General features: G+C 38.2%; 1 protein-coding gene across 2 annotated transcripts in view; it reads left to right on the forward strand.

Annotated features, from left to right (window-relative positions):
• EGF (epidermal growth factor) overlaps positions 1 to 18444 on the forward strand; it is a 58278-nt gene that overhangs the window by 8716 nt on the left and 31118 nt on the right. For both annotated transcript variants that reach the window (XM_085058388.1, XM_085058389.1), the window contains exons 2-8: positions 1364 to 1495; positions 4943 to 5142; positions 6113 to 6294; positions 9109 to 9339; positions 10942 to 11144; positions 15314 to 15439; positions 16436 to 16558. In XM_085058388.1, coding sequence (XP_084914514.1) covers positions 1364 to 1495; positions 4943 to 5142; positions 6113 to 6294; positions 9109 to 9339; positions 10942 to 11144; positions 15314 to 15439; positions 16436 to 16558 — 1197 coding nt within the window. The remainder of the gene's footprint in view (positions 1 to 1363; positions 1496 to 4942; positions 5143 to 6112; positions 6295 to 9108; positions 9340 to 10941; positions 11145 to 15313; positions 15440 to 16435; positions 16559 to 18444) is intronic.

An 18444-nucleotide genomic window follows, 5' to 3' on the forward strand; every position in this document is an offset into this window, starting at 1 on the left:
GGACACAGCAGAAACCCTTTCAGACACTTCTGCTACGCAGAGTTTCTTCAAGCAGTTAAGGGAGACAGCTTCCCAAACCCATGGGATATCAGAGATCTGGTTGCTTAGCTCTCTCTAAGTTACTGCAAAAGTTTCTTTCGAAGTCTTTTGTGAGTTGGTTAAATTGCAGTTCCTTGTAGTTAAGGTGCCATTTCTGCCCTTTTTGTTAAACTAAGGGAATTCTCACATGACACACACAGACCTAGTTTTGCCGGTGAATTCATGTCCTTTAGTGACTTAAGCAAATGTGTCTCTCTAAAACAAAATGTGTTGATTCCTTTACTCCTGCATGTGCCAAGTGCCATGATAAAATCCAGAACAAAAGCCACTGACATAAAATGGAAGTTGGGGGAGAAAAAAGCTGCCCCTTAGAGCAATCCTCACACAGTTGAAGCAGGAAAGTATACAAGAAATATACCAGTATATGATACTGGCAGTTGTCAAGTACCTTGGGAAGTTATCAGATGTGTTTGTTTTTGGAAGGAACTAAAATTTATCTCAATTTTGTGGGACAATTATCCATGGTAGTGCCAAAGGGATTAATTTCTTTTCCCCTTACTGTAAGCTATGTTCCTCAATGGTAATTTTTTCTAATAGATTCCTTAATTTAGGGCTTAATTAATAGTCACTTCCTCAAGCCTTGATAAAACACCATAAATATATCAGATATCTTTGAATTCCTAAAGGTTCTAGCCTAACCTACCAGTTAAAAGCCTAGTTTCTCATTAATTTGCTTGTTGCCTTGGTTTGGGCTTGTTGCTGTCAGAATATAGTGGGAATTTTATTGTTTTGTATGTCTCTTTGAGATTTGGCTCAAACCAAAATGAGCTCAATGTTGAACTCAGTGCTGTGACAGTCTTTTTGCTGCTTTGCTGTTTTGCAAAGTCTGTTAATTTGTTGGCAAAATTATTACTGTTGAAAAAGGGATAAAGATAGAAGGAAGCAGCTGCAAGCAGCATTTGCATAGCAAATAACACAAATCAGGACAAGTCTGTTGCCTGTGTTTGGGCAATTAGAGACCAGAGTGTCCAGACACTAGGGAGAAGAGTAGTTTCCCTTGGCAGTCAAAACCACACCCAAACCAAAAACCTAACACCTTACAAAATCATTCTGAATGTGACAGTGATAAATTAAAAAAGAAACAGTAATTCTGAAACCAAGGCATGAAGGAATACAGCCATCCTCATCTCATTTTTTAATGATGGGATATTAAATTTTGTGACAATTTATTATTAGATAAGTATGTCAAAGATATTCTCCCTCCTTGTTCTTTGCTGCTTTTCCTAGCTGAATTTTCCTGATCCTTTATAAATACCTGTTTCAGATATTGACGAGTGCCTTGAAGGTGGTTTGGGAACATGTGGCCAAACCTGTATCAATATTCCAGGGTCCTACATCTGCTCCTGTTTGCCTGGCTACTCCTTGGGTATTGACAAGCGCTCTTGCTATGTGAACGGTAAGGACATTTTCTTTTTTGATAACTGAGAAAGGGCTTTAAAGATTTAGTTAGCCTTACTTTTCAAAGTGAACCATGCCTGCTGGTCGCTACTGGACGGTGACTGGAGTTCTCTGGTTTGCTGACAAAAAGAACTGCCTCTGCTAGTCTGTGGGTAAGTGGCAATGCCAAAAGTGGGTGCCACAGAAGAGTGATGGGGAATAATGCAAACTATGGTGGTGGAAAGATGAATGACCATATGAAAACAAACAAATTAGCTAAACAATTGCTTCCTTCAGCCTTCTCTGCATGCTCAAAACTGTTAACTCTCTTATCCCACCCTTACTTCTGAGAAGACACGGCAGTACACAAGACTTTGCTACCTTTGCCTCTTTCAGTCTGTTGGCATTTATGTCTTTACAGATCTTTAGATTCTAGGGACAGTGTTGTAAAATTATAAGCAGAAAGCCCTATATTTTTTTCATCCACTGTTAGTCAAAAACCACAAGTGCTACTGTGAGTTATTTCTCTCCCTTCATCTGTCCTGAGTGTATAAATTTATTTTTAAATGTGGGAGATGCATTTGAATTTAAAAGCTTTTAGCTCTTCTAAGAGGAAAACATTCACAGTTGCAGTCTTTGATTAACCTTTATTTTGTCTTCAACTGACGCTACCCAAGGAAAAAATTAGGTTGGATTTTATTAATTGGCTTAACCCTATATTGCATCTAGAGTATGAAGTGGGAGTGCTCTGAAGTTAATATCTGACCTCACCGCTTTGGTTTCCTGAATGCCTGGTTTTGGTTCCTATCTGGGATATGCAACAGCTCCCTTCTGATCTAGAACCTCAGGGTTTTGGGGTTTTTTTGATTAATATTTACCTGGGACTCTAGCTAATGCGGAGATGGGATGTGACAAAGCACATTTCTGACCTGAAAAGTAGATGTACTTGAGTCCCTATGTGTGTGTGACCCTCAGGACCATGAACATAACCAAAAGTATTCTGTGTATCTCCCAAATTGCCACCAACACAATTACTTCAGTCCAGCCCCTAAAATCATCATAATTATCAGCAACATGTGACTCACAAAGACCCAAGCTGGATTTTTTGTGGTCCAGCCTAAAAATGTCTAGTTCCTTTGCAAACTCTCCACTTCAGAACTTGAAGTGAAGACAAACATGTTGGTTCACAGTGATATCTGTGCACAGGTATCTTTCAAAGAACAAACTTCATAGTGTAGGACTTCAGCTTTTTAACATGTTATTACCAACATTTATGGTAACAGCAGAAAGTGACTGATAGAGCCACTGTGTGGGTAAGGAACCCTTATGTCAGGGATCAACCCTTCTGTGGGGGATACACCAGGTGAAATACCTTCATGTTTTAAAGAGGAAGGTCTTTCGTTCAGATATGGTTTACTCAGTCATAAACCCCCTGATAAAATCGAGTCCCAAATCTGACTGGTGCCTCTGCAGTAAAAGTTAGATTTGTTCAGTTCCTGTTCCATTTAGAGCCCTCATTCACAGGTACCTGGTAGGAAACTCAGAGAGTGGAAAGTACAAAACCAAAGTGTATAAATAATCTTGGTCAACTAATTGGCAAAAATGCAGGAAGTAGCTGTCAAATCCCTTAGATAAATCAGCCTGGCTACACTTCACTGTTCATTTACCACTTACATGAAGCAAGCCTTCATTGTTCAAATATGCTCACATGGGGTTGCTCAGTACAAGAAGCAGCAGAAAAAGGGAGTAATTAAAATCCTATAAGCAGCTGCTACGATTGGGTGACAGCTTTCAAAGCTGAGATACAAAATATTCTGTTAGTACAGGAACAGAGTGCTGTCCATCTTCCCTGTGAAAAAGACAAAATTACATCTTGGGTAATTGGAACTTTCTCCCCTTGGAGAAATCAAAATTTGTCTCAGTCCTCTGCTTTGAAAGGAGAATTAACGTTTGCAACCATGATGAAGGTGAAGCATCTGTCTAAATTTTGTAGAAGTGCTTTTTGTTGAGTTTAAAGCCTCACGTTTCATGCTAATAGTAAAGATATTTAGTTAAAAAAAAAGATGTGAACCTTGTCAATAAAACCAGTTTACTTTTCAAAAGTATATGTGTAAGAAAACTGGTGGTAGTGCATCTTTGATGGCATCCATTCCTGATAAATGGAAAGTTGCTTCTTCATTGCAGAATAATTCAGCAACTGATTACACAGGTTTCAGAGCTGTCATTCTGTTGGATCTCTATCAATAATTGCATTTCAAAGTCCTTTGGTTAGAGTACTGCTTATATGCCAGGATCTGTTGTTTCAGGCCACCCTGTTATAAAGCCCCACCATTACTAACACAATGGGATTTTTTTTATATGCTTTTTTAGTGGTAAATTAAAGAATTGACTTGATGCCCAAAAATATGTGTATATATATATATACTTACACAAACCAAAAAGAAAACAAAACCTACATGTTTATTTTTAAATTGAAAGCTAAAATGTGTTGGTTATGTAAAAACTCCTTTCCTTTATGCACTTAACAGACAGCCATAATATTCAAATTTCCTAAATGAAAACACTTATGGTTTGGAAATCCAGTTAAGGTTCCTTGGGAAATCTTAACTGTGCTTTATAGTGTTACCATAAAAATAACGAAGAGGACTTGATAAAACTGGAGTAGTGTGATCAGCAGCCCAAATCATTATGCCCTACTAATTGTACTTCCATATTTATCACCTGGTTTTAAGGCTGCATCAAGACTATTTGGACCATCCTAGCTGCTCATCACTTTCAACCTTAATTAGTTTTTTAGAGTTTGGGTCATAATTGAAGGGTCTTTCATTTTAGCATATTTTATGTTAAGTCACTGATGTACTCTTACCTTCACTCAGCATGAATACAGTTTTTGTCTGGAAGGAGTGTTTGCTTTTGAGCTGTAGGAGTTCTAAGTAAATACAGGTCTTTTGTTTTCTTTCAGCCTTCTGCAGCACAAGAAACCTCCCCAGTCTCCAACTTCTTTCTTTGTCCTGTCTTGGGATCTTCAATTTCCCTTTTTGGATAGTTAAAGGGAGACTCCATGCTACCTCTCTGTGATAAATTCTTGCTATGGCACAATAGTTTGAAGTGGTCTTCAACTTTGAGACACATCTATGGCAAACTTTTTCAGCCTCATTTGGCAAGCATGCAGAAGTTGTTCTGACCTCTGACTGGGCTGTAGGATTTGGGATTAGTGGTAACAACCCCTGCAGTCTCAGTTTCCTAGCTCATATTTTTTACGTAACTTTCAGCATTAAATGTGGAAGGACCATTACAGTTATATCTTATTGGTTTTCTGTGGTACACCTAAAAAGTTTTCATTAAGAAATAAGACAACTAAATCCTAAACTTTCTGTTTGACTAGTATACTACTGATGAGAACTTAATGCAGCAAAAATGCAATGATTATTAATTAATTGATGTCATTTTGTTTTCTTCACACCAGACCCAGCACCATTCCTACTTTTTAGCCATGGAAATGCCATCTTTAGAATTGACACTGAAGGGACCAATCATGAAAGATTGGTTGCTGATACTGGTCCATCAACGCTTATGGATTTTCATTATATAGAAGAGAAAGTGTATTGGGTAGACTCTGAAAGGCGACTGCTTCAAAGAATTCACCTAAATGGCACAAAACGAGAGGTAGAGTAATCAGTTCTTTGGAATTCTCCTAGTTAATGGGTGTAAAACCCTCTATGGAAACCACCTGCTCCTTGGGTATGATTCTGCCTTTACTGTCCATTGATTAGCACTTTATTTTTCCTGTTGTAGTAGTTCTGATCCTGAGTCTAGGCTGTTTCAGTGGCATTCACATTCAGTACATGCAGTATTTTCCATGGATCAGGTGAAGGGGAGTTAAAAATGAAGGAGAGGAAATGCAGACAAAGTAAGGCTTTGTAAACATTACTATTTCTATGAGTTATAAATTAATCTCTGGCGTTACAAAACTTTGTCTTCAATATTATTGTAACACAAGCTGACAAAAAAGCTGCTATGAGAAAAATGTGCTTGAATTCCGTCTCAGTTTTTCTCAAACCTTTTATTGGTTTCTATGGTTACATAAATGCTTTTAGTGCTTTATTCTTTGTTCAGAAAAGCTGTGCAGTTCATTGCATCTGGCTGATAAAGAAGGGCAGACAGGCAGTTGTGGCTGAATTTTAATGCTGTGAGAGTGTCTTTTTGTTTGAGAGAGATTGCCAGTGTTCATTCACCTGTGTGGAGTTTTCACTGATGTATTTTCACTGATTTTAAAGGATCATGGTCCAGCAATAGTGTGTTAGGAGACTTCCATCCGTAACAGTACAGGCCTGGGTGCTTCATAGAGTGTCAAATGCAAAAACCTGTAGCTGAAAGATTAGTCTAGTGTATTTCTTGTGCAGAACAGTTTCTCCTTTTGCAGGGAGTCACTCAGTTTAGAGGGTGTATTGGAAGTACAAAGACCAAATGAAAGTGGTGACAGAAAAAGAAAGAGAAATAGCTACAGGTCTGAAAGAAGATGAAGAAGACAAAGGAACGAACTGGAAAGTTTCAACTGGGTATTCTATTTCCTGCAATGAAAGCCAAGTTTAGAGTAGTCATTTGATGCCTTCTGTCAACTTTTTTTTGTTTACAGAGACTATGTTACATAGACAAAGGCATTTCAGGATTTGCTATTGACTGGATAAATCAAGACATTCTCTGGGCCAACAGACAGAAAGGAACCATAGAAGCAACAGACATGAATGGGAAGAAACGCAGAGTTCTTCTAAGAGCTGTTGGTCATCCCACAAGGATTGCCATTGATGCTGAACGAAGGTAAGTTTAAATGGGTTAGTAATTTCATTGAAATGGACTCTGAATATATAAAATACTATGACTGTGGGTTAGAAGAGACCATAAGATCATCTAGTTCCAACCCACCACCACAGACAGGGACACCTTCCACCAGGCTGGGTTGCTCAAAGTCCCATCTGACCAGTCTTGAACAATTCCAGGGGAAGGGCATCCACAACTTATCTGGGCAACCTATTCCAGTGCCTCACCACCCTCACAGTAAAGAATTCCTTCCTAATATCCAGTCCAAACCTACCCTCTTTCAGCAAAGTTTCTGAGTAGAAAAGCAGTATTGGAGAAGGAAGGGGAATGATGCCTGCAAATGCTGGGAGTCCCCTGTGCTCCAAACCCAGCACACTTAGAATATAAATTGGTGTGTTTTCTAAAAAAAAAAAAAAAAAAAAAAAGAAAAAAAAAGGCTAAACTGACAAACTGACAGTTTGCTGCTCTTTCCCTTGTTTCTTTATCAGTTGCTCTGAATATTGGCTCTAAATCTGCTGTTGCTGCTTAGCACCACTGGTAGTTTGGCCCTCATAAAGATGCTCCTTTCAGCTTCGTGTCATTTACATTGAGAATCACATGAGAGACCTGGCTCCTCAAGGGTTACCAATATGAATTGTCACAGTGCTCTCTCCATGCTAATTTCTCCTTGCACATAAACTTTTTGCATTAAAGTTGCAAAAATAAAATCTTGAGCAGACTTTGAAATGCTTCTATTTTGTTTAGCAAGAGCGTGCCTTTGCTGCCCCTTTTGATTTGCACTGAAGCTGCTCAGTGATGTGTGAAACTATTTTAGTATTAAGGCTTGTGTCCATTCCTAATACATTTGCATATAAACCAATCTGCTGATGACAGTAGCATTGCTAATATTCTTTGGAGTTTTGCCATCTCAGTGGGATTTAGGGCCTGGACACCAGCCTGTGTATTTTTTCCCCCTGGTTTACTTTTCAATGTAGTATTTATCAGTCTTGGAGATATTCACAAGTCCTCAGATTCACTCTCAAATGCCATTGAAACATATTACAAATGGCATTGTAGGAATGTATTTGCTGAATGTATGTGAAAGTCTGGGGAGACTCAAATGTGGATATTGGCATGGGTGTGATTCACTGTGCATAAAAGCTGTGCTCATGTGCTTACAGCAAGGCCAGTAAGCCACTAAAAAATTGTAAAGAAAGTAGACTCCAAGAAATCTAATGTAATTTTTATGCCCTAATTTTTATGGCAATTTTCTTGTATGATAACCCTGGAGGGCTCTATTTTTAATGTGAAGTGAATCAAAATCCCCAATATGTTTCTATACACAAGCATAAACATGGACTAAATCTGACATTAACAATGTCTTTCTCCAAACATGTGCAACTCTTATGTAATGAAGGTTGATGTGATACCCTAATAATAGAGTTTTTCTCAAAGTATGGGTCTGGATACTAGCAGTGATAAGATTTTTTACAAGCAATAAAACAACTCTTGCTGTAGATTACTTTAAATTTTTAATGGTGTTTAGAAATGCCAAAAAACTAGAATTAACTGTAATGAAAAATAGAGAGCAAATATTCAAGCTGGTATCTATCTAATCCTAATTTTTCTTCTGTCTTTCTGTGTGTTCACGTCATATTCTACCCCTATGATAATTTGCAAAACCTGGGCATAGACACTATAACTTCCTTTGATTGTTAATGTGCTTACCTGTAAAAAGTGAATCCTCACATTTGTCCAAACTTTCAGAGTAGCAACATTTCTTAAATAACAGGTGCTAGGGAAATGTAAGCAAATATTAATAAACTCTTAAATAATGAGAGAATAAAATTGGGCTTTTCTTTTGGAAACATGTTTTTTTCTATGCACTGGTACTTAGGATTGCTGTAGACTGTGTAACAGTGAAGAAAAGCTGTGAGGCAGAGGCTGATTCTTTCTACTGGTTTAGTACAGTCCCTTGCCAGTGGTATCTAATATATTTGGGACCTCTAACAAATTTCTAACATATTCCAATAAAGGTAGCTTTATGCTACATTGTTTTGTACATATAAATCCTGCAATTTTGTGATGACAGGACAAAACAATGATTCTAGGAATTTTTGTCCATAAGTAACCCAAGGAAAGAACTAAACCCAAACTTTAACAAATAAAACACACAAGAATTTGGGATAACTTGTTATTTTGGAAGAACTGCTCCCACCCTCAATTACATTGATAAATCTGGGTTCTGATCCATTAATAACTTGACATACAAGTAACTTCAGTGCATAACTGGTTTGAGTATTGGAGCTGTATTTTGACTGTCTTAATATCAGTGTAGTCTGGCTGCTATATGCAGCAAGAAGAGAGAAATGAGAATAATAAAAGCAGTGATGTTTTTAAGTTCAGCACTTAGGTGGTGTCTTCAACTAGAAATTCTGGAGATAGATGCCTTCCTGAAGGCAGAGGGCAATGCAGATCTGCCTCAAAAATCTGCCTTTCCTCAAGTTTGCAGGAGCTCCCTGTAGATTTGAGAAGTTATTCCAGTTTCCCTGTCTGACTGCAGGGCTGAACAAAGCAGAGAGACAGACAATAGTGCTTTGTGGCTAAGCTGACCTGATTCCTGCCTGACCTACATGAGAGAGATTGCTAGTACCTCTAGCAATACCAGTTTCTAGTATCTCTAGCTGTACTAGTAGTTCGAGTACCTCACAGCAATTTTGTATACAGGGGCAACTAAGTAAAGAATGCACAGAAGTGATGTGATTTTGCAAATGTAGGGTTTGTTTGGTGTGAGGGTTTTGTTTTGTTTTTTAAACATACCTCTCTTGCCTGCAGGCTGTTATTTTTATCTTCAGATGGTACAGTTTCCAGCATATACCGAGTGTCCCTCAGTGGAAGTAATGTGATAAATATTTTAAAAACCACAGAGAAAATAAAGGCCATCTCACTAGATCTGGTTGACTCAAGGCTCTACTGGATCCAACATGATCATGGAAAAGAGATTTCTCATATTGGATCATGTGACTATGATGGTGGAGCTGTTCGTTTCCTCAGAAATTCTGTCCGGTGAGCTTTCCTCAGCTTGTCTAAAATAAAACACTCATTTCAGGGATGCAGTTAAGCTCTCTTCCTCCTTCTCCCTTTTACTGGGTCAGTTCACAACATGAGGAGTATAAAGTGTAGTGCAAATGGCCTGTGGCTGTAAATGTAACATTAATGATAGGAAAATGGAAAAATGTCACTGTTGTGAGGATAATACTGCCACTCAGCACTCTCCATCTTCCAAGCTTTTAGCAAATGATAACCAATTAATCCTTAGAAATCCTCTCTGACTGTTTATCAGTGGCCTTTTTCTGCAGATAGAGGAGCCAAAAGGAGAGATTAAATGATTTATCCAAGGTCACAGTGGGTGAGCTCAGGTGTCTGAGCTGTGCTCAAAAGACTGAACTCCATCCTTCTCTAAGCCTGTTGTCCTCCTTAGCTGCTGGGTGGGGAGGCACAACCCTGTGCTCAGGCTCTCCAGGAAGCACCAGCAGGTGTGGTGAAAGCTGCTATGCAAGACAATTGTTCCCCTCTGATCCCCAGTGCCAGGGTGAAGCACAGCTGAGGGGGCTCTCAGACCCATGTGCTTTTGTTCTTTGTGCTGTGCAGGGGAAAAGGTGCCCTGTGGTGGTCATGGGGTCAGTGAGGGGATCAGGAAAAGGTTGTCATTGCAGTGTCTTTCCTTTTGGCTGTGACACCATGTGCAGAAAAGGAATTTCCGACAGCAAACTGAGAAAAATACATGATTTTTTTGTGTGCTGATTTAAATATGTGGCCCACCATTTGCATATGATAAACACAAAGTTGGTTTCTCCCTACATTGCCAGTAGTCACACTGGATTTTTCCTTGCTTTTTTCCCTTTCTCCCTTGAGTTGGCTCTTGTTCACTGGGGCATTAATCCGGATGATCTGGATTCTCAGTTTTCTGCAAAAACTGAGAGCCATTATCTAGATTTTCCACCTGGACTATATACTGGAAAGTGGAAGACAAAAATACCTCTTACAGTATTTTTTCTGCTTTCTCTCTTATTTAAAACTTGTCCCTTCTGTGATTCCTGCTAGCTGCTATAACTGACCAGTGAATGGAAATTCCTGAGATAGGAGAAGCAGCAGAAGATGGATTTTAGGCATACCCTACTCCTATCACTCCATCTCCACCTTGATTTCCTCAGACAGTAAGAATTGTCAGAACAGGCACTTGACATTGGAAAATGCTGGAACTTATCAGACCCACATCCTTCAACAAACCAACTTCTCATTTCTGTTGCTGTGTTCGCCAGAAGCAGGCTGACATTTAGGCTTTCTCTTCCAGTTAAGTCAGTCCTGAACAATAGACCATTAAACCTGTAAGCAGTGCAGGTCATCTACTTTTTGTCTACTTGCAAGTTTGCAGGATTATGAGTGCTGAATTATTTTGGGAATGTCTCTGCACCTCATCTGATTCTCATATACAGAAGATAATATTGTGTGTATATATATATATATATATATGTATATAAATATAAAAAACAATACAGTGAAAGGTTATTTTCAGTGAACCTGACTGAACTAGGCACTCAGAAAATGTTTGAGTAAGCAAATATACAGGGATCAGGTAATGTGTCATTTTGCTATCTTCTCTTGTAGACATCAATTGCTTGGTATGTCTCTCTTTGCTGAGCACCTGTACTACTCAGACTTGAAGTCTGGCATGATATGGAGAGCCAACAAATACACTGGAAAAGTTGTAGTCACAATTAGCCTGAAGCCATCATTTTTCCCACCAGTGGAGATAAAAATAGTGCATCCATTTAAACAGCCAGGTGCAAGGATTGATTCTCAGGATTTGGGTAAGTCAATGTAATGCTGCAGTTTTATGTGTGAGAATACTAATGTCATACACTCTGATTCTCTACAGTAAGAATTTTCTTTGGCAAAATTCCAGGCCTCAGTGAAATAAAGGAAAAAGTTTCTTTTGACTTCAGTGATCCACAGTTCCACCTGGTGTGTGTAACTGCAGTTGAGGATCAGGCTAGAAGCACGCTGAGCATGAATTGCTCATTTCTTTAATCTAAATACACATGCAGATAAATGTGACTTTCTCCTTCTCTTCCTGTTTTTTACACAAAGATGTTTTTTTGTTTTCCTGCAAAATGCACAAAGCATGCAGCTTTCTAATCCTCTGTCTACACTATTTTCATCAAATGTCTGCTTCATTCTGGAAGGTTACTCTAAGGTGCATCTGAGCACCTCTGATTATAATGGCACTGAAGGATTTTAAGCATACAGTGTGTTTTACAAGTGGATGTCACAGCTTTGCTGTGAAATTATTCCATCAAAAGTCAGCAAGTCTTAGACAAGCTAGAAGCTGCCATAATAACTATAGGATAAAAGTCTCTTGTCTCTTTAATTGATACCAATTGCAGCCCACAGTGTAAGTTGATCATCTTGCTGCCTTTCACTGTGGATCCAAAAATTAAAGTAATTGATTATCACCAGTTCACCTTCCTTGAGGATTCCTGCCGAGGCACTAGGAAGTGTGGGAGGTCTAGGGAAATAATGTCTGGTCCTCTGGGCTCTGAGAAGCAGAGCATTCTTGCTTTAATGGAATAGTTTTTGTCACCAGTTTTGCTTGGATAAGAGCAACAGCATGGAGGCATTTGTGTGTCAAGCAATGGTTGCACAGCTCCCAAGGGAGGACGGCCATGGATTCCCAGAGGTATAGATGATATTAAGACATGGGAGAATGTAGTGCTTGTTTTAGTTCATATGAGCAAAAATGAAACTGTAAATATCTCTGAACTATTCCTAAATAGCTACTATAAAATAGGCTTTGCCTTTTCCGTGCCAACCAACAGCTTTATGCAGTACGACGAAGTCTCTGCTCCCTGAACTCTGGTCTGAGAGGGAAAATCAAAATCTTCAAAGGAACTTTCCCCTTCAAATGCTTTGTTTGCAGTGCCAAGATGTGTTGAGATGCAGAAGATAAAATGTTCCTGGAAATCAAGCTTACACTTGTAAGCACAGGGAGTCTCTATTCAGAGACAATACTTGATCTGTCCTTACTTTGGGGAAAGTGCTCGTCCTGGCAAATGGAAGCATTTTTTTCAACACTTTTGGTGCTCTCAGAGAAACTGGGGCAAGAATGTGCAGCTTAATTTCAGTGAGTGTGGACACTTATCTTTTATTCTTCTCTCAGAAGATTAACTCCACTCCTTCCACCACAACAGTCTGCTTTCTGGAGTTTCTCTTTCCATGGAAAAAGGCTTTCCCCACTTTTGTTAATATATTAACTACCAATATTTTCAAATGTATGTATATTTCCAACATGTTTAGCAAATTTTTGTATGATAGCATTGTCAGCAGGAGGCTTGCTTTCTTAAAATTCCAAATAACTTACTGTAAAAATTTCTAGGAAGTGATGGAGTAGAAAGAAGCTTAACAGGCTGAATCCAGATGAACCATTTGGGCTTTGTATGCACACTGCTTGGCTTATCCAATGAAAGAACGGGGATGAAAGGAGGACTAATGAGCCTGGAGTTCAAATGAGATTTATGGCTGATCTTACAACAGAGAAACCTGGAGATAAAAGCATACCTAGACTAATTGGATGCTCTGTACAAGCTAAGAAAATGTACATTGCAATGTAATGTCAGCTGTGAATTATCAAGTTTTCTTTAAAGCAGATAACTAGTGAGTTCCTTCAGATGAAAAGAGAACTTGGGAGAAGTGTGCAACTTAAGGTGATTTGATTTTTTTACTGGAACTTGAATAATTTACATTGCTACTTAAATTCCTCATCTCCCCTTTTCCCTTTCTCTTTCAAATGACTTTCTTGGATTGGTCAGGACCAATAAGTAAAGAGAAGAACATTAATTCATCCACGGGATTGTTGCAACCCCACAGAATACCTTCAGTATGACAGTATCATACTTTCATTAATTGCTCATAATATGTCTGATTTACCTTCAAATCTCAAAGACTGCCCCTGGAATTCTTTAAAAGTATCTTTTCTAAGAGATTAATGATATTCAGTACATTGGGGTTTTTTTTGTTTTTTTTTTTTTTGAGGAATTATGTTTTCTTTCTTTCCAGTGTAAGATACTAGCATCAGGCTAATAATCAGTACACATATTTCCATATAAGACAGCTGAGGGGAGGCAAAAAACTCCACAAAACACAAATAAGTTAGAAAGTATGGTTTGTAATGGTGTTCTTCCAGAAAATATTTCATTACAAACTTTTTGATTCATAATTTAATCACCATTCTCTTTAAGCTTTGAAATGGGATTGTATTTTTATGTGTTGATATGGCTACATAGGGTTCTAATGTTTATTCAGTTAAAAATTATCTTCTTGAGATTCTCCAGATGGCAAAACTATGCCTTCTGTTATTTATCTTGTAACTCACATGTGTCTTACGTCTCATTAGACCACTTAGATCAATAATGGTTGATTGAAACAAACATGGGGAGAAAAATCAGGACCAATGATAAGCATATGATGCAGCCTTGAATGGGATCTTGTTTCTGGATTCTATTGTTTTCTGGTTGCATGCACTTGCACTTTTGTAATTCTAATGAGCTCTTTATTTGAACATTAGACTCTCCACTACTGTATGTTCCTGATTCAGTTGCAGTAGACAAATACTGTGTCCACTTCAAAATTAATTCTACAAAAAGAGAGGCTCAGCTAAAACCACACTAAATTCAAGTATTTTAAAAGATAACATGCTAAATAACATAGATAATATCCATCTAGTAATCCATTCATAATTTTTCATTTAATGATATAACATTTGTTAGAGAAGAAGTAGTCAGTTTGATGAAAATATGTGCAAGGTGCCTGTGTCTACAGCCACGCTGGAGTGTTTCCCTGGGAAATTATATATTATTACTTTTATAGATGTGATCTGTCATTCCACCAAGGGGCCAACATTTTCTCTGTGGCTAGCAGAAGAATAAACTTGGAGCTTAAATATTATGCAGTTTTCCATCTCTTGGAATTTGGAATGTGAACTGGAAGCACAAGAAAATTGGCCACATAGGCACTTGTTTGCCTGTATGAGCTCTTGAATTCAGCTACTGTTGGCTTGGGAAAGGGGCAAGCTCCACAGGAAGATTATGAAGATTAAAACCAAAATAATAATTTTGGAGACAGAAATGAAATCATGAGTGCTGCATAGATATGAAAGCACCAGCCCTGAAAGGTACTGAGTACAGACATGAGGGTCTGCAAATCCTTCCCATGAAAAAGGACACTGGAGTAGCTTTTTCTGTGAATCAGAAGTAGGAAGGCTCCTGGGGATCTGTTTGGTACTTTTTTCTTCTTCCATTGAAAAAAGATTCTGAGTTTGCAATTTGAGTTTGACATTCATAATGCTACTATTTCTCATAGATCAACTCCAATACAAAGATTCTCTAGAATGTGCTAATACTTTTTGTCCAAATGAACACATGGTCATTATAATCTGCACAGCTATTGTTGTTGTTAAATATTGAGTAATAACGTGGTTATTATGGTCCAATATAATCTCCAACAATAAAAATAACAACAGTCTTTGCATGCTATCTGTCCTTTAAAAAACTCTCTTCTCTCTTTTTGCATGTGTTCCCCCTCTCTGTTTCTGAGTGTTTTACAGAGTAATATATAATCGTGTGCAGGACTGAAGGCATATTAAACCTGAATTTTCCCTTTCACAGTCACCATGGGTATGGACCCAAACCAAACCATTCTCATTTTAGACTTTCTCTAGCTCTGCTTGTGCTGACATAGAGCTCGAAATGATTGTTGCACACACCTACTCCTAGTATTCCCAGTACTTCGATTTTTACAGTGATTTTTTTTTTTTGCCTGATTCTGCTAGTAGAAAAAAAATAGAAGTTATTTTGTGTTAATAAGAAGTTCCTCAGGTTTAGCAAGCAAATTTTGAGAAGAAAATACACCTCTCATCATCTTTATACTAGCGGGTTGATATGATAAAAACTCCATTCTACTTACACTGTAATTTTTCTTCCAGAAAAAGGAATCTGTGATTTGAACAGAGAAAAGTGCAGAAGAAGAATCTGCTGGCCAGACTCAAGGACTCATCGGTGTAAATGTTCTAGTGGCTTTATTTTAAGTCGAAATAGACAGTTTTGTGAAGGTAATACATTAATTTCTTGTCAGCTTTATTCCATCACATGAAAAAATTCTTATGTTCTTTTACTTATTGAGTATGAAAAACCAGTATCACGTTTTAAAAATTCCAGTGTGCCATTTCAGTTTTGTGTCCTTCCAAGTTCTGAATTGGTTTAAAAAGAGACCTATGAAAGTGTCACAGGTGCTACTCTTGTAAGAAATTTTGGTCTTAGTCTGGGTAGGTAAAGGGGCTTCAGATAAATAGACATGTTTATGTGTGTTAATTTAATTTTTAAATAAAAATGAAACGGGATGTGTCACCAAAGATGAAACATTGAATAACCCAGCAACAAAATGTCTGTCTTAAATATCACCTTCAAAAAAGACAGAATTTCTTAACATGGTTCTAAATGTTTTAATCTGGATTGTTTTATAAAGAATCAAAAATTACTATTAATAATAGATAACATAATACTTTTTAAAGCACCTTTTTCACTACATGACCAGATTATATAAAACATAATGGCATCAGAATTCCTATCTTACAGGATTTACAAACCTGCCTGACTAGCAGTGTTCCAGTTCTCAGGAAATTCCCAGGTTTGATTTCTGAGTTTTGACTTTTAATACACTTGTGTTTTGAGGTTTTTACTTAAGCTATGTTGAAGCCAAATTTTTTTAAAGAATTTTTGTATGAAGATGGTGTTTAATGTAAATTCTTTTGGATGTGCACAGGATTTAAATGGCACTGGAATGTGTATGGAAAAGCCTCTTTTTGAAAGTCCTTTAGGCACCTATGCTGGACACATGCAGTCTATGTTTTGCTACAAGATTCTTAACATTGATTTGAATGAGGTCTGCAAACTTGCTTTCTTATAATTCATTAGGAAAAACATATTTTTGTGAAATGAATGAAAAAAAAAAGAGGTATTTTTTCAGACTGTTACTTTGTTTCATTAGTCAATTCCCCAGCATTGGTTGATGATGTTACTCTGAAGCAAGAAATCCTTCTTTCTTGCAGACATTAACGAGTGTGGCTTCTGGAATCACGGCTGCACTCTGGGCTGTGTGAACATCCCTGGCTCCTATTACTGCACCTGCCCGAGAGGCTTTGTTCTGCTGCCTGACAGGAAAACATGTCACGGTAAGGAGCTGTAGTAGATAAACACTTGGAGTATCCCATCAGAGAGAGTCCTCATTTAACACTGGAACTGCTGAAAGTTTTGTGTGTTGCGTTGTTTGCTTCCAATCTCTTATTATGTAAGCAGGATCGGCTTAGACTGAGTGAACTGATTTCAGGTGTCATGTTTAAGGAAGCGTAAGTTACACGTGAGAAATTGGATATGCTTCTTCAGAGGAGGAAAAAAAAAGAAGTCATGCTTCTAGGGACCTCTTCTCAGATTAGACCCTGTGACACGTTCCAGGTGGATAAGCAGTTATGTATTTTTAAAAGTGGTCTCTGAACAGGGCTCACAATGTAAGAATTTGCCCAGGCTCTGAATGAGCAGCTCACAGCATCATGTTTTTTCTTTTCAGATCAGGGTTACTAGCATTGCTAATGTGTATAACATTAATAGAATTAAATGCGTATGCTCAGCCTACAAATGAATTAAGCCTTTTGAAGTAAGTCTAGAATGTAAAATGTGAAAAGCTTCCAAGTTTTGAGGTCCTGGGATATTGTCAGTCACTTTTGAAGTGCAACTTGTGCATAGACAAAGGTCCTTCTACTTTGTTTCCATGGAAATAAAACATTGGTATAAGCCCCAAGTAGGAGTGCCAGTGCACACCAGTGAGTTAAGCGTGGATCATGGCAGGATCAGGACCCAGGGTATATTAAATATCACTACTAGAGAGTAAATATATCCATAGAATCTAAGAGACTCTAGCAGTCAGTCTATTTTAGACTCCAAGAGTCCTGGGCAGGGCCAGGAGTTGGACTCAATGACCTCTGGGGGTGCCTTCCAACTCGGGATATTCTATGATTCTGTAAGAGCCACTTCTTCCTCTTTATTAGAGGGAGCCAGGATCAGGATTCAGTGACCCTAATGTGGGGGTCCAAGGTGTGTGTGACAGCTGCAGAAGGCAGCCAGCTGAGGCAGAAGACCCATGGGAGTGCTGCAGCTAGAGGTTATTGGGATGTAGGATTTAATTTTGCATCCAAGACAACACTTAGACACTGTGCAACTCAGTCCTCCTTTGGGTGAACAGCTTGAACTGTATGCCTGCATTTTGAGTGGATCAAATTAGATAGAAAATAATGTTTTTCTGGCACAGGCTAGGGATGCAGCATGGACAGTGTAACTCCTTAACCACTGCAGCACAAGGCAGATGTTCTCCAACCATGCAGCTTGAGAGACACACAAGATAAGAAGTCCAAATGCTGGCCAGAGATTTTGATGCTTTCTTCTCCTCTAAGTCCTTTCCAAAGTTCTTCATCTAAAGCCACAGGCTCTGGTCAGAGAGAAACCTGAATTTTTCTGGACCCTATTCTCTATGCTTAAGTGGTTTGAGCAGTCCAGTCTAGAATGCAGTTGGCCTGGAGAAGCAATATTTGCAAGAGCTGTGCACCAGTGTGTGGAGCTGATTCAAAGAGGCAGCTGTGGGAATCTTGTTCCATCAGTTCCAGTTCTCCAGTGTGTGCTGCTGTATGGCACTAGAATTGGGAAAAATAGATGGAGCACTGCAATACTGAAGGTAGAAGGAGCATATCTTGTGGAATTGCATTAAAGAAATACTAAAAAAAAATAAAATTGGCACTGCAATATTTCTAATGGCAAGTGAAGGAAAGTTATTGCCAGATCCTTAGATGATTTTGCACTTACAGCTTCTGAAATTGACACTAAGGAACATAGTTTTTGGTTTTGGAAGGCTCATCTGTTTCCTTTGATCCTAGCTCTTTTACACTTGGAGTAGCAGGAAAGTAGTTTCTCCTCATTCTCTTTGTCTTTCATACTTATTCTTTCACTATAGATTCTTTGTAGTTCTTAAAATCTGATCTATTTTTGATGAAATGTAGGAAACAATATTTTT

The sequence above is a fragment of the Lichenostomus cassidix genome, chromosome 4, assembly GCF_008360975.1.
Source record: "Lichenostomus cassidix isolate B80296 chromosome 4, HeHo_3.0, whole genome shotgun sequence".
In the NCBI taxonomy this organism is placed as follows: domain Eukaryota; kingdom Metazoa; phylum Chordata; class Aves; order Passeriformes; family Meliphagidae; genus Lichenostomus; species Lichenostomus cassidix.